Below are 16,829 nucleotides of genomic sequence, written 5' to 3' on the forward strand. Positions count from 1 at the left end.
TGCTCCCTCCATCTACTTTACCTTAGGTGCCAGGTACGAGCAGGTCACCCAGCCTTTGATGTCATCTGTGATGGTGCGGGGAGGCAGGCAGCAGTTTTACCTGGGGGAGCAGGAAGCCCAGGGGAGGAGCAGATCAGTTAAACTACATTCCCTCTGAAGAAAACACAAGGGAAATGCCTTTCCCCTCAGCAGCAATGTCCCTACAGAGTTGCAAACCTCTTTGTGCAGTGCTTATCAGTCATGGGCAACTACAAGGAGCCACAGCTCCTTGTAGGCTCATGCCTTTGTCTTTGGGTTTGCTGGGGGCTGTGCTGTGAGCCTCCTAAAAAAACTTCCAGAGTCCTAAAGCAGCACAAAAATGCAGCTCTGGTACCACTGGAGAGAAGGTGTTGCATTGATGCAGGTGCTCACTGACATATGCATGTGTGTACATGTATGTATATTTATGTGTGTGTGTATATATATATCTGTTATATAGAGATCTGTATCAGATTCTTCCATGTCCAGGGCACTGGGGAGGGCTCGGCTCTCACAGCTGGTCAGTGTCCAGCACCTCATGTTGTGGGCAGCAGCTGGCACCTCAGCAAGTGCAGACCTGTGCAAATGCACTCTCCTGGTGGCTGAGCACTGCCCACAAACCCAGCAGGCCTGGCACTGGTGCCACACTGACAGCAGGGTGACAGCCATGTCACAGACAGCCTGTGCTGTGCTCCCTGTCCCCACTGCACCCACACCCGTGCCCTGGAGCTCTCCCTGCCCCTGGGGCCGGGGCAGAGCCTGGCCAGGCCCCTCCTGCCCTACCTGGGCTGGCAGTGCTGACGAGCCGAGTCCTGCTCAGCTTCAGGGGCAGCAGCAGCGTCGGCCGCAGTCCAGTGGTGGCCACAGTGACCAGTCCAGGTCCAGGGCAGCAGACCCGGGTGTTCCTCCGGGCACGGGCATGGCAGGGCTGCCACACTGAGCTGTGGCCTCCAGCAGAAGGGGGACAGCCCTCTCCAGGCAGTCCCTGAGTCTCAGCACCCAGTGCCTACCCCGGCAGGGAGGGGGTCACACCAGCAGGACCCAGCACCCCGGAGTGAGGGGCAGCCCCACAGCTCAGGGCTGCAGTCAGCAATGGTCATAGCAGGGGGGTATGGAGTGTCCATGGGTAGCTCAGAGTTCCATGGGGCTATTCCATGGGCCATGCAGCCAGAACAGGGCCAGCTCCGTGCTGCTAGGGCAGACCAAAGGGTACAGGGCAGGAGTGGTGTCAGGGCACCCCAAGGGACCTCAGAGCTGGGCAGAGGGGTTCAGGCCACTGCTGGGGAAACAGTGGCCCGTGGTTGGGCTGGGGGTGAGAGGGGCACTTAGGAGCCCTGTCTGGGCTGGAGACTGATGCCATGCAGGGATCAGACCCCTGGGGAGCTCAGCTGTCCTGGGGTGGGGTGTCAATCAGAAGCCAGGCAGCACTGGTTAAGGAATCAGTGCAGGGGAGCCATGGGGCAGCGTCCCCTGCCCAGATGAGCAGCTGGAGCAGAACATTAGAAGGTCTGAGCTGAGCGTGGTCAGCACCCCTGAGGGAAAGGGGCCAGGGGTCAAGTGGGACAGCAGGGCTGGCAGGGCAGCTGCCCTGTCCCACACTGCTGGAGCTGAGCCAGAGGGGCAGCCAAGAGTCAGGATCATCAGACACATCCACGGCGATGAGGTCCGAGGTGCAGCCAGGAAGGTGAGTCAGCAAGGGAGGTCAGGATCAGGTCCGGGGACAGCAACCAGGGACAGCCACAGTCTAAGGAGCACTAGGCAAGTCCATAATGACGGGCAAAGGCCGTGGTCAAGCTGGGAAGTCAGTCTGTGGGCCAAGGTCCAGGTTCAGATTACTGGGGTCAATGGCCAGGCACAGGCATGGCTGTTGCTCTGGCCAGGCCCCAGCAACAAAACTTCGACCCACTCTCCAGCCAGGGCCTCCCTGCCAGGGCACATGGCAGCCACTGCCCACAGGTGCTCTCTAAGCTGTCCCCAAGCCCACGGAGTGAAGCCCGAAGGGGGGAATGGAGGAGTGGTCGCAATGCTCGTTTGCTCCTGCAGCTGCAGGATTCCCATCTGTCACAGGCTCTGAGCAGCAGCTGGGCTGGCAGGGACATTGCCCAGCTGCTGCTCCAAGCCAGCCACCCTCCCAGGATGCCCAGAGCTTTTGCTTGGTGACAGTGAGTGGTGTACCTGGAAGAGCCTGTTGCACTCCATTATCATGTGGGCCAAGCCCTGCGTTGCTGCCAGGTTCTCGTTCAGCTCCCTCTGGTCTGGCTTCCCCAAGCTGCACTTCCTCTGACTGGATCTAGGAGAGGGGAAGGTGAGAGGAAGGCTGAGCGAACAAAGTGCTGGGAACCACACAAAACACTGCGCTGAAGGACCTGCACATGCCGAGTAGGGCTCATGCAATGTGACTACTGAAGGTCAATTCCCTCCCAGCACGTCCCAAAGGTGTCCAGGGCACTACTGACCAGTAGTAATGGACACCCAAGAAAGGCAAGTCAAGGAATTTATTCCCCAAACACATCATCACACACTTGGCCAAGAATAACAATGACCCCAAGCTTATTTGTGTATAATCTTCAATATCAAGCTTCTTTGATACCTGCAAAGCCCATGTAGAACTTTTTAAATCCTTTGGCCCAAACCACACCCAACACATTTCAAAAACAGTCCCCTCTTTTAATTCATGCTAGTGGTATTACATCATTAGTCTTGGCTTCTGAAACTTTTATCTATGTACATTCCTGCCAAATGGCTTGAAAATTGGGTGGAAGATAACAGTCCTCAGTGCTGCTCCTCAGAGTCAGACCTGTCAGCTTGAACCCTTTGAAGTGGGAACCCTGCACCAAGGCATTAATGCACACTTACAGCAGAACTAAAGCTTCAAAGCATCCTGGCTTCTACACACTGACAACAAAGAGAAAACTCCGTTGCTATCTTTGGTCCTAGCATTTCAGAGCAGCGCTGATGTAAAGCAAAGAGGAACAAGTCCCAGAGTGTAGCTCCTAGGAGCTCAAACAGCAGAGCAATCCAGCAGAACCTGCTGCCGCCATCCATCGCATCCCCAGTGCCCCACAGTGGCCCCGTGGCTCCTTTGCCGTGTGCCAGCTCAGAACAGGCATGCCTGAGGCATTTTCTGATGTTTTGTGACATTCAAAAGAAAATCCTCAGTGTTTTCCTTCCCTTCCCCTGTGCTACCCAGAGCCTGAAAGATGCCAACAGCACATCTGACAGCCTCTGCTTTGGGACTAGTCCTCCCCTGTAGATCCCCAAGCGAGGTGCTCAGCTCGCTACGCCTCAGGAGCACCATGCTTGCTGCACAGCCAGCTGTGCTCTCCTGCCCTGATCTGTCTGTCCACAGCCCAGGAGCACGAGCAGAGCAAACAGCCCTGCCTCAGGAGGCCAGATAAGGCACGAGTGCTCTCAGAGATTATTTGTCTACTTTGGCCCAAGGGCACCTTCCTCACTGCACGTACAAACAGGGGATGTTATGCAACCCAGATACTTTTACTTATTAAGATAAATTTACAGAATCCCCATGGCTCGATTTGGCAGGAATGATCCCCTTATCACCCAGCAGAACCAGTGCCAGTAGCTGCCTCAATCTGCCAGGTATCTGCAGGGTGTTAAGGCCACACCTGGGCTCAGGTGACCAGTGCCCCTTTAATGCCAGCAGTGGCCACATGCTGGGCTCCTGGGCAAGCAGGGGAGTGCAGTGTGGTGAGGGACACACACAGACTGGTCAGGAGCATGGCAATGGGGCCTTACCACGGCTCTGCACTGGGCAGTGAGCAGCCACATCACTCCATGCACTGCAGGCAGCTCCTGCTGCAGCTGAGCTACCAGATTTAAGGTAAACCCCAAGGCATACAGAGTCTATTTCCCCCCCAAAATCACACTCTGAGCCTAGGCCAGCTACAGAAAGCATTGCTCCAGCAAGAGCACTGTGGACAGCAGCAGTGCCAGCATCAAGGTGCCAATACCTGGATGAGGAGGAGGAACTGTCCCGCCTCAGGGTGTTGAGGTGAAACAAAGAAGGTGCCAGACAGACAGCGATGTTGGTTGGGGTCATCTGGTTTTCCTCAACAAAAGCCACCACATCTCGCAGGAAGAACAGGAGGATTTTCAAAGCTTCTCGGTTTTCCTTTGGGAGGAGGAGAATAGCAGCCTGGACAGCCTGAAACTGCTCATCCTTCGGCACGTCTGAAAACATAAACCACGACAAAAACCACACGTGACTTGCAGAAGGAGCATCCGACAGCAGGGCCCCAAGCAGGGCTCTGAGCTTGTAGGTTCATCCATTTCCTTGTCCCAAGCTCACAGCAGACAAGGAAAGGCCATTATCCCATCAAACATGAACCATTTCTCTTACTGCATATTCACACCCAGGGATGCTGCTGCCTGACTTGCAATTTATCTTGAGCACCATGCTAATGAACATACCCTGAACTGAGCTACAATCCAAAGAAGGACCTGTTTCCCCATAAAACATTACTCTGCAGTGATACTTTTGAGCTGCTCTACTGTCTTTTCCTTTCAGCTTTAAGTGTGAAGAGAACAGATGCTCTCAGATAACTCAATTCAGACACCAGTGTTTTGCCAACAGATTTTAATTCACACTAACCCCCACTGAGACTGTCTGGCCAAACAGCTCTGGCAGGAGTGTGGGTCTGGTTCATCCTGCCACACATCCCCAGCACAAGGATTTCTCCGATTAACACCACTGCAAAGGGCAGAAGATCACTCCTCCTTCCCTTCAGGTAGAAGCACATACACAGAACACACAAAACACACTTCTTGGTGAAAGGAGCACAATTCTTATCTCCAAAAGAGTAATTGAATCCGTGCACTTGCTCCAGAAGATGGGTGAGTGGGGTGAATAGAATTTGGGCATTTGCTGTTTCTCTCCCAAAACAAGAGACAGGAGGTAGACAGTGGCCAGATTACAACAACTGGAGGAAAACAGTTATACATCCTTTGGACATGGGAATTGTTGACCTCCTTACAAAGGAGGATTTCTGAATGCAAGAAGAAAACTCACTTCAAACAAATAAATTGTTTTCAGACAAAATTTTAAAACCCTGGCAGGTGATGAAATAAAACTCAACAGAACTTTCACAGAGGAGCAGCTGCTCATTGACTTAGGTCAATAAAAGCCACATGGGTTAGGCTGCAAAACCTAGTAAGTTTTTGCAAGTCCTCTCAGAAAGCTTACAGTTTGCCTTTCAAAACCTTTTCTCAAAAGCAGAAGAAACTTGTCTGTCCCAACAATATTATCAGCCCTACTTCAAGCCTCTTTCCCCAGTCCATCTGCTTTTTGAAAGTGAATTCCTTGAGGGCAAAGTACTGGGAATAGAACCTGTTTAAACTGTATTAAATGCAGTATTTCAGCTTTGTGTTTCCTTGCTTTTTGGGTTGAGTCTCAAGGACTCAGTAGCAGTGTGAGCACAGGCAGAAAACTGCTGGCATTTCCCAGCTGTTTCACAGCAGCTGTTCTTAGGCACTTCAATAAAGAAATATATCAATATGTCAGGTCTTCTCATTCAAGGAGCTGTGCCATGCCATGAACGAGGGGACCAGGTTATTTTTTAATTTTGCATAAGGAAATGACTGTTTAAAAGCACAGTTTAAGGGGGCTGCTGCAGCATTTCATTACTTTCATCCCTCAGGGAAGAGAACTAGCTGCTTCCTAGGATGCAGACAGGAAGCTCCCAAGGCCAGAGCCACAATGAACTCATCATTTCAGAAATGTCCTGCCTGACTTGTCCCCTCTGACTACAGGGGGACTTGGCACTACTCCTGGTCTGGCCACTGCCTTGTACAGCTGAATATTAAGATATCCAAGGCACTGGAAAATGACAGCTTTTGGTACCTACATTGGTAGATGTGGAGGAAGGATTCACAGAGCCTGCTGGTAAATATAGGCTCAGGAAGGTCTCGGAAATATTGCTTGACCATATCTGCCACATCAAATGCTGACTGCCCTTCATAACAGACGTTGTTTGGGTTGGTTTCATTCATTTCTCTTAAAGACAGAATCCTGGATTTAACACCGGATTTTCGGAACAGGCCAACCTGTGGGTAAAAGAAATTATTAGAGACAAAGAGAGGAGTCATTGGGAATCAAGTTTTTTACAAATAAGTGATCCTCCACCTTCCTTGCAATAGCAAATACCCTATGGCAGTGAGACTGCTCACCAAAATACTTTTGTATCATTAGAAGCTGCATGGGCATTTCTCTGAGGCAAACCAAGCCTGACAACCACAGAATCAGCCGTGACATACCAATTTTCATGTTTGTTTGGCTTTTATTTAATACAAAAGTACTAATTTTGCCTTTTAAAATCACTGCTATTGACATATGTCCGTTTTCTTGGGCAGGCTGTGTTTACACATGGCAACTCTTAAGCTTCAATGTGTGTCCACCAAACACAAACATACATCGAGTGCTGGCTTACACAAACTGCCTGTGAGATCCACAAGGCTCCCTGTAACACCTGATACATCTGAAACATCTAATCTTTCCACAGGCTGGCATTTGAGGGAAATTTTGATTTTCCTTCTAATATGATTGTCAGCTGAGGGAGATTTAGGAGTTTCCCATGAGCTTGACCCCACCAAAGCTTCTGGTGACAGTTTTATTCTGTGCCACTGATACACTATTTACACTCTTTGGTTTATTTATATGAACTGAATGGATAGCATAGCCTCAAAATGAAAAACACTTGCATTGTCACTTCACAGAAGTGTCACTTTTGCATTTTGGCATCATATAACACATCTAGACAATGGCAAAGCAGCAGAAGAAATCCCTCTCTTTAACTAGTATGTCTCATGTCACAATGTCTTCATTTCTGCAGTTATGCTATGGAAATACCATATACAGCACACACTTCTTCTGCCATCTCCACTCAGGGGATAAATACACAGCTGAGCTTCAGAAAAAGTTGTAACAGGCACTGCTGAAATGTTTTCTCTCTGCTTAGTGGTGCATTTCAGCTGAAACAAGACTAATTTTCACATTAGCTCTGGCACTAGCAGCAGCCACAGAACAGAGGGAACAATGACATTGTCTGGCAGCTTTGCCTCCTTGGGGAGCAGAGACATGACACCTCCCCAGGCAAAGCCAGCCTGACTGCCTGCACCAAGAGACATGACTGCAGAGGGTTTCAGTGAGGGAAGGCACAAAAACACAGCACAGGGCTAAAGGTATTCCCAGAGGGAATCAGCACTGGTATTTCCTCGCAGGCCACCTGCTCAGATCGACACCTTCTGCCTATTCAGAGCCTTAGGGGGGAAAAAAAGTCCTTCACTAAAGTATGAAAGAGAGTCTGCCTCCTTGCAGCAGATCTGTTCATGGCCCAGAGCTCTGCTGGGCTGCCTTGAGTTCATACCTGGTCAAGAAAGTGGCTCCTCAGGTACTCCAGGGCTTGCAGGATGCCATTGGGCAGGGGGTGGCTTGTTCGCTGCACATTCAGAAGTAAAGGAACACCAAACACATTTTTGTCCTTGTAGTCTGAGGCTTTTGGTTTTTTAATGAACTTTGGTATGGTCCTGGAAACAAAAAACAGTAGATGCAGCTTACTAGGTGTCCAGCACATTGTACCTGCTGCTTTACATTCACCTTGTCACCACCCCAAATTCTGCCACATACCTGTACACACAGCAACAGGAGGGAGAGAAAATAGCAAAGGCAATTACAGGGATGACTTCCTCATTTCATTGCTGAAATTAACAAAGCATCCTCCTGGGAAATACATTCTATCCCTTTATGGCACTGCAGAGCTTTTTCATTCATTCTGTATACCAGCTCCCTATCACAAAATGTATGTTAGTCTGAATTTGTCACTGGTTTAGTTCAAATAGACACTCAGTGCTGAAGGGCTGGATTCCCAGTCCAGCCACCTCTCACCTCAGGTCCTCCAGTCCCTGGGATGGTCCCCTGAAAAAGCCCTGCCATTGGGAAAATATAAAGAGAAACTATGATGTGCCTTAAAATCCATAACAGCATGACCAGCAGCAAGGGCCCAAAGCACAGCCCACAGCAGAGGAAATCCTGGAGCCACGAAGCTGCTGGCAATTTAATAGGATGAAATTCTTCATCTTGAACATGTGCAATGTAGGCAGACAAGGAAATTCACTTGCTTACATCAACTCCTCACTTTCCAGATCAGATTGTTTTAATACCAGACAACTTACCAGTTCCAGCCCTGCTTACTGGAAGGGGAATATCTGTCCATTAAAGCTGTGAGTTTCAACAGTGCCAGCTTTTGTGTGCGGGCCAGCTGGGCAGCTGACTGGCCATCAGTCTGGAGGGAAAGGCTTTCCAGGCTCACGGTCTCTTCCACACACCAGTGCTGCTTCCCGTGCCTATGGGACAAATATTGCTTAACCTTAGAACCATCTGCACCATCCCTGTTTTCTACCTGCATCTGTGAAGCACCCAAGACTCTAAATGACCTGCAGTTAGTTGCACTTAAACAAGGTACCTCCATCCAGGAGGGCCTCTGGCAATACAAACTGAGTGCTCATGCAGAGTATGAGTGTCCTACTTTCAGCAGAGCTCAGATATCGGTACCTGTGGAGCACTACCTGCCACCAGCAGGGCAGACTCTGCTACCTAGGACAGACTGTGGAATACTTTGTTCTGGCAAAACAATTATATTTTGAGTGGACAGAATCAAAGACAAACCCAAGGATGGCTGACCTGTAGGTCTTTTTAGAGTCTGTGATGTATGTCAGGTCTGCAGAACCAAGCTCCTTGCCCAGGCCACAGCTGCTCTCTCCCTCAGCCTCTCCTGCTGTCTTATCTTCTGAGCCCTCTGTTTCAAGGGAGCTTTCTTTAGGGGAGGCTGGACACAAAGAGGTCAAGTCACTGGCAAAGTCAGAATCCCCATCATCTGAGAGCTTCTCTGTCCACTCATCAACCAACTTCTTGAGACCATTGACATCTGCTATGACGCTGTTCAGCTCTGAGAAAACGTCGTCATCACCGACTTGTGCGGCCTCCAGGCCCTGCAGGTGGGTGCTGGGCATGTTGTCATACACACTCAGCCTGTTGTCCCTGCCCGACAGGGGACTCCTGGGGCCTGGGGGATCCCTGGAACTGCTCCGGCTCCTCCTGCACCCGTGGAAGCTCCCAGTTCTCCAGTTGACAGAAGAGCTGTCTGGTGCAGACAGGGAGCTATCTGTAAGCACTGTGGGGAAAGTGCCAGGTTTATGGCCTTGTGGTATTTGAAACATCTGGTTCTTTGGGACCGTCATGTCATTTTTTAGGTTTTGCTGGGATAGATCATTCCCCAGTAACAGCAGGCTGGAGTCCATGTGCTCTGCATACGTCCCCCTTCCTTCACAGGGGCTGCCTGGTTTTGTAACAGGGCTTGGGGTGCTCCCTGTGCTGCTATTTCCAGACTGATTGCTGCTGTTGCAGCTCTGGGGAGAAAAAGAAGAATGGTTCTTTGTTCGGATGCCAGAGAGGTCAGAAATATTTACACAGTTCAGCATCTTCATCTTTTCTTCATTAAGACCTTCCAGAAGAACAGGTTCACTTATTATGGGTTTGGCCTTTGACTGACCACTCCTTAAATTGCAGCTCCTTAAGTGCAGCTTCTCCATTTTCTTTAGAAGGCTCTTCCTCTTTTTAGATGGTGACTTATCCAAAAGCTTCTCCTCACTGGTGATATTTAAAAATTCACTTGGGGGAGGAGAACAACTAAAAGCAGAGTCCAGTGAGGGCACCTTAACTGAGGAACATCTTGAGGAGCTCGTGCTGGTTTCCACATCTTCAAAAGCTTTTTGGGAGTTAACAATGTCACTGTCAGCACTGCTGGTGCTGTGAATTGAGGACACATCGTGCTTCTCACCATGATCCAAAAAGACACTGTCCTCGTTGCGGATGATCTTCAGTACTGGGCTGCCTGGGGTGGGAGCAGCAGCACCTTCCTCTGCTGGAAAACCTGGCAGGCTCTCAATGCGAGACCACCGCTGGCTGCACCTCTCATAAGCCCATCTGTCACTTATTGCACAAGGTTCATCATCTTCAGAGTCGTCACTCTTAGAAGGAGAAAAAAAAAATGAAACCCAGTTTAGGACAAAGTTTGGCAAATTTTAAACTACAAAAACCAGTTCAACATAAAAAGTAGACTTAGATTTTCTGCCAACCTCCAAAACCCCTATGACCAACATAAGGAAATGTGACCATTCAGTCACCGAAGATCTGCCCTAAGTTAGTTGAAAAACATGCTGACAAATGATGCCCAAGTATGCTGATAAATCTGGGAAGTTGACCACAGGAAAAAGTGACAGATTTGATCTAAGGGAGAAAAATCATGTTTTGTGGCAAATCCAAGGGTTTTGAAAGATAATTGTATTGGATTTACACTGCCCTTCCTAAAGTCAAACAAATCAAACACTCTCACACTTCTGTGACCAAAACTCACCCGTTTTCAGGTAAAGAAGTGTTTAGCTGTGGGACTGTGGCAGAATTGGTATCTGTGGCACCCTTTTGTAGCCCTCAGCCTCCCTTGGCACCTGCACCAGGTGCCCCCTTTGCTGGATTGTCCCCACCCTGAGGGAACGCTGGGACAGTGAAAGGTTGGAGAGATGGGAGCCCCCTGTCTCTTCTCTCTGGGCTCTCTTGCCCATTCTGCCCCAGCAGAGAGCAGAACTCTCCAAAAGCCAGACATTTTTCCAGAAGATGGCATTCTTTTCTTGCTAGTCCTGCAGTCAATCCACAGGGGCTCAGAGGCTTTGCAGAGCTGGTGCTGCCCAGCCAAGCTGTGACTACCACTCTGACTGAGCTGCAGTGGCAGAGCACAGAGACAGCACAGCTAAAACCTACCCACCTTCTATTGGCTGAACATTTGCATTACCCTTTTAATTTCTTTGTTAAGTCAACAGGACTAAAATTTAAGTTTCAGCACTTAAATAAGGTGGGAAACTACTTAGGAAAGCAATGACAGCCACACTGAGATGGGGCTATGGGGCAACTGTTGGACAGTAACGTGTCAAATCAAGTTTTTAAAGTGTTTCAAAGGTCACCCCTAACCTACCTTGCAAAATTTCAAACACTACATAGTTGCAATCTCCATCCCTATGTTTTCTCAATGTAAAATGGAAATAGCAGAGCTTTGTGGGATGGAATAGAAAGGAAAGTTCAGAAATTGCTAGTCCTTCATGCACTTTTAAACCCAGGTGTTTGATACAATAGCTAAACACATCTTTAATCAGAACAGGAACTGTATGTTACAGACATACCCGTTTCCTATCACGGCTTATTTCCACTTTCATTGATGCATACTTGTTCAATGTGTTCAACCTTCTAGGGTTTGAGAAAAAACACAGGAGTTTTACATTTCAACTATTTCATTTCTTGAAAACAAACATGCACCAAACTAGTTGTGATCTACCATGGAGTCTTCATTATTGTTGAACACTGACATTCTGTTAAAGGCTCTCACACATTGGCCCCCAAAACCAGCACCAATAACAGCACCATGATGTTCACACTTCCATTTCTGCCATCTTAAAACTAGAGAAGACAACTATAATCAATCATTTAACTTTAAAAAAAGCATATTATTAGCTTTACTGGTTGTGAAAACTTCATATTGATTTAAAAATTTTGAAAATAAACAAAATTCTGTGTGGGCTTCTTGAAAAAAAAAATATTAAAATCAAGATGTTGACCTGTATCCCTGGAAGGACTGCATTGTCTGTCATTTTAATTAAAGCTTGTGGAATCAGTAAGGTCCCCAGATTAGTCAATCACTTAGTTGTCAAATTATAGGTGGCATCAACAGGAGGCACACTGAGAGTCCCCAAGGAGCACTCAGGACAGAGGTGATACCAAGAAACAAAATATACCCAAAGTTCTTTAATAACTGCTGTGCTTCAGAGACGTGTGTGTGAACAACCTTGGTGCTCTGGTACAGGCAGAGCTGGAGTTCAGGTGCCCTGACAGCACAGAAAAGGACCAGAACACCTCGCCAGGAGAGGAACTTCCCAGTGCCCTAAGTGTTAGAAATCATCATTCCTGCTGAAGAAACTCTGCTAAACAATCTCCTCATGAGTAGGCATCAGTAACTGCAGCAGAAATCGAAGCAGGAGCCTCACACTATCCTGGCACTGATCCATGGGGAAGCTCCACAGGGCCCTGAGTCTGACTTGGCACTGACAATGCAGGTTCACTTGTGTGCTCTGAACAGCTGTGGCAAAGCAATAACTCCAAAACAGCACCTTTGCTTCTCACCCAAAAAATATTCAGGAAAACAGAACAGATCTCATGCAGATAATTTTTTTCTGTCTGCCGGAACAGAAGTTGGAGGAAATTCCTGCACTCCATTATACATGATCCCAGAGAGCAGCCTGCCATGCTTGCAGGGAACTGGCTATTTTTAATCAGCTTGCAGCCATTTCACATCACAATAAATATATTTAATGCTCAGTGTAACATCCCTGAGAGGCTGGCTGAAGAGGAAGTGCAGGCATGCGGTTACTTTACATTTTAATTCCTAAAGCAACCAACTATAGTGGCACTAAACTATGTGCTGAAGTGATTTCTTTCAGTCACAGATTTAGTGACTTTGCTTGTCTCTGACAAAAGCAGAGGCATGAAAAGATGAGTAACAAGTAACTGGGGGGCTGGGGGTATCAAAGATGGTTCATGATTAATGTTTACCTGAACAGTGATTCAATTGCATCTCCATCTAAAAATTCATGATCTCCCCTCACAGTTTTTACATCAATGGGAAACTGCATATCTGTGAACAAAGAAGTGGAATCTGAAATCTGAGTTGTAATTGCAAAGACTTTCAATTTTGCAGCTTATTTATCACAGGTGAAATGAAACTACTTCTATTTCTATAGCTGTACATTCATGCAAACATCCTTCCAGCAAGTGAGGATCAGTTCCTTAGGGCAAGTTGGAGAAAAAAATGTAAGAGATCTGCTTGCTGCTGTTCTTACAGGTGTACAAGCCCTTCTGCATTTCCAGGAGCTTGCAGTCACCAAGTGCCATAGAAAAGAAACACAAAATAACCTTTAGATTTGCTTTGGTTCTACAGAATAAAGCTGGGATTATCTTAGGTGAGCTTTTGCAATGCAGCACATGAGATGCACTCCCTGAGCTCTAGGGAGCCTGACACAGCATGCTGGGCTGGAAGCTGAACACTTCAGCATTTCAGCTCCTGAGATTCAGCCTTGCACATGAGGGAACCACTGAGGTCCATATGTATTTTCTTAGCTTATTTTATAAGCTTTATTTTCCTAGCTACGTCAGGACATGGCATAAAAACAAGGTAATGCAGAGAATTCATCTTCCAGAAGCATGGCAATGCACATTTCCAACAAACAGCCTATAGAATACTGTAGGCAGACAGGAAACATTTCCAGGTTTCATGGAATACAGCTTTCAAACCCAGCTCTAGGGGCTTGACTTCAAATTTTTAATTTTGCAGTGACCAGGGGAGGTGGGAATGAGAGCAGTGAATGTTCTTTTAACTGTCGTTCTTTGATAAAATCTTTCTTAAAAATATATAAAAAAAAGCTTTTGTTACTTTCAATGTTTCTAACAAAAAACATATTTTAAAGAAGAACAGTTTTAAGGTATATGCATAAATGTGGCCTGAAAAATTAGACAAGTTCTCAACAAATCCATATCTCTTCCCAAGAAATAAGCACTCTTAGTAGTTTTAACAACATGAATACATGCTGAAATTGCATTTTTTGACTGGCTGGCTGCTGCTGAGTATTTCTTTTGAACATTTCTTATGAATGCAAGATGATTTTTTCCAACATTCTTTTTCAAAACACCAATAAAGCAATCTCAGATCACAGACTGCAGAGCCTCAGAGGAGTTTTGGTTCCAATCAGTGGTTGGAAACTTCACTTCCAACACTCCAAGACAAAGAGCCTGAAAAAATTATAAGCAACTAAAAATAACAAAGGCAGAAATTTGACTGAGTTACAGTCTAACAATAGGAAGAGAAAATCAGGGAAGATTTGGTTCTTTAAAGAATTGTACTGAGTCCCTGCTGAGATGTCCCTTCTGCAAGAACACACACCAGGTCACTACTTTCCTACAGGTTTGCATGAAGATACAACAGAATTTGGAAGTGCTTCCATCAGAAGTGTCAGGTTCTGAGATACATTATTTATATGTGAACAATTCCACTCAAATTCAGTGTCAGCTGCTTGGCAAGTTTTTGTGATCATACCTTCAAACAGCTGAGCATACTGGGGAAATCCAGCAGCTCTCAGCCAGTCGCAGGCTTCTCTGGCTTCAATTTCTGCAATGAGAACACACAATTGTTCATGGACAGTGCTCATCAGAGTCAGTGACAAGCTAATTTCACCTGGCACACTCTCTGAGAATCTTGTATGCTAATGTTTTGTTAGGATGTTGCTAAAAAGGAATAAATCCTTGTATCCAATGCACTTACATGCACATAGCTCTGCAATAGTCATTCCACCATAGGAGGGATAAGCAAAGACAGGACTGAGGATTTGAACACGTACTGGGGATGTCACACAGCGGGGTCAATCAGCTGTCCCTGAGCTGGGGGCAGTGAGCATCTGCTGCAAGTAGAAATCAGTGACCAGAGCAGGGTGTGGGGCACACATCAGTGCCCTCACACGGCAAAGCCTGCTCAGGCATTCCAGCACTGAGAGATGGTGGCAAGACAAAACAAATCCTATAAATAAACTTAAAATGCTCTCACCAACTTTAATAACACTGGACACGGCCTAAGCATTCCCAGAACAAGAGTTCTCAGGAGTACCTGTTGCTAGGGTCTATCAATATTTATTTCCTTGCCAACTACCTACACAACTTGGCAGCCAGTGCAGCACAGCAGATGTCAAGAACTCGCTGCTCACTCTGTGACAACGGTGAAGGCCTGTGGCCAGTACTGCTGTAACATTCCCACAGAGGCAGAGCAGAACACAACCTCACAGAATCACGGCAGGTCAGCATGGGGACATGCCCCCAGGCTCTGATCTCTGCCAGCACCTCTGGCTCCGTGGAAGAGGATTCCCAAATACACCTTCTGTAGATCTGGTGCACCCCAGCGTGTGTTACACCAACCTGAGAGCAAAGACTTCTTCAAAAGGAACATTGTTGAGCCACCTTAAAATCCAGCCTGCTCAGCAGAGAGAAATGTTTTGAAAGCACCTTAAAGAGTAGCATGATAGCACAGAGGAAAGCAGCTGCTCCTTAAAACCATTTTCTTTACACTCACAAATTAGGATTCCAAGGCACATCACATACATACCTGTTCAAATTCACTGCTTGCTTTGCTCAGACTTCTCAACTCTAAGTCATCAGTACAATCAGACTCTAACCAAAAATATCACACAACAGCCATGATTTTATTTTTCTGCTTTAAAACTTAAAATTGTTTCCATTATCACTTAATCAAACTGGACAATGCCATTCTAACAGAGGCTTCCCTGCACAAAACTGTATGGCTTTTTCATCTGAGAATAAAGTAATACCACAGGCAGACCAGGATATTTTTACACAAAACAGATGGATGAAACTATTTTCATACTGCAGAAACTAATTTCTTCTACAACAGCCTATATACACTATGCCCATATTTACTGCTATATTTAGTGCTATAATGTATCATAATCTTTACCACAACAAAACAATAAAGAGACAATAAAAGACAAGCATTGTATTCAGAGAATAAAAAAGGAAAATAAAAGCTATTTGTAGAAAAGAGCCAGGAGGATGACCAGCCTAACACTAGAAGTTTTCACAAAGTGATTTTCATTTAGAAAACCCCAGTAGACTCACTCAGCCAGCTCAGCTGTGGAGAAAGTGTAGCTGTCCTCATTCCAGCCTTCTCAGGCAGAGCCTGTGCACAGCAATCCTGAGCTCAGGCAGGGACCCTGCAGGGGCTGAAGCTTCCCCAGTTCCCAACACATTAAAAGCACAACTCCATTTTTAGACCAAACCAAGCCATGAAAAGTGATGCAAAACAGAAAAATAAGGCAGAGAAATATTTTGCACCTAGTGAGGATATTTTCAATGAATATGACAGAAAAGATATACTTACAGGTTGCCTCTTCCATAGAACAAGGACAGAGGAGCTGGGGGGATTTTCTTTGCTGATGTAGCTCTCCAGGCCTTTTAACATACCTTTGCACAATCACAGGGCATGTTTGGATTAGATATTAGGAAGAAATTCTCCCCTGTGTGGGTGGGCAGGCTCCGGCACAGGGTGCCCAGAGAGGCTGTGGCTGCCCCATCCCCAGAAATGTTCAAGGCCAGGCTGGACAGGGCTTGGAGTAACCTGGCTTAGACAAGAGGATTACAACTTTTTAATATCTTTTGGGTCTATCTGCACAACTGAAATAGCAGAGCAACCTAAATGTGTCACCTCCTTCTCCTGAACTGATTTCATAATTAAGCAGTCGGGAAGAAAATCCTGCAAAACTTAATATTCCTAGTTCAGAGGCTGCCAGCAACTCTTCCATGCCAAGCCAGCTATTTCCCCATGGGCTACGGGTGGTAGGTTACTACCAGATGTTTATGAGAAACAACACACAGTACACAGCCTGTGCCACCCTTTGGCTGTTCTGTGTCCCCCAGGTACGTTCTGTGCTGAGGACTCAGCCCAGTCCCCAGCAAAGAGCATTCAGTGTGCCCCAGCAAAGAGCATTCAGTGTGCCCAGCCCAGCACACAGCCCAGCCCCTCCACAGCTGCTGCCTTTTCCCTCCTCCCTGAGCCCCAGGCCCTGCCCCAGCTGGGCTGTGACACCTCTCCTGCAGCCAGCTGGGCTGGGAAGCTGTTCCCATCTGAGCCCTGTCCTGT

At 47.1% G+C, this 16,829-nt stretch overlaps 1 protein-coding gene across 8 annotated transcripts in view; it reads right to left on the bottom strand.

Annotated features, from left to right (window-relative positions):
- The window catches only part of LOC100229617 (rho GTPase-activating protein 7), a 52,529-nt gene that overhangs the window by 6,007 nt on the left and 29,693 nt on the right, over positions 1-16,829 (bottom strand). For 4 of the 8 annotated variants that reach the window (XM_072935156.1, XM_072935159.1, XM_072935157.1 and 1 more), the window contains exons 2-9: positions 14,223-14,294; positions 8,714-10,059; positions 8,206-8,376; positions 7,401-7,560; positions 5,883-6,081; positions 3,990-4,209; positions 2,194-2,308; positions 22-100 (exon numbers count right to left, since the gene is read on the bottom strand). In XM_072935156.1, the coding sequence (XP_072791257.1) occupies positions 62-100; positions 2,194-2,308; positions 3,990-4,209; positions 5,883-6,081; positions 7,401-7,560; positions 8,206-8,376; positions 8,714-10,059; positions 14,223-14,240 (2,268 nt within the window). In that variant the 5' untranslated portion in view covers positions 14,241-14,294 and the 3' untranslated portion in view covers positions 22-61. Of the gene's footprint in view, positions 1-21; positions 101-801; positions 1,826-2,193; positions 2,309-3,989; positions 4,210-5,882; positions 6,082-7,400; positions 7,561-8,205; positions 8,377-8,713; positions 10,060-11,262; positions 11,327-12,685; positions 12,768-14,222; positions 14,295-16,829 lie in introns of all 8 variants that reach the window. The other 4 variants (XM_072935152.1, XM_072935155.1, XM_072935154.1 and 1 more) reach the window with 2 other exon arrangements.

Source organism: Taeniopygia guttata, chromosome 13, assembly GCF_048771995.1.
Source record: "Taeniopygia guttata chromosome 13, bTaeGut7.mat, whole genome shotgun sequence".
NCBI classification, from domain to species: Eukaryota; Metazoa; Chordata; class Aves; order Passeriformes; family Estrildidae; genus Taeniopygia; species Taeniopygia guttata.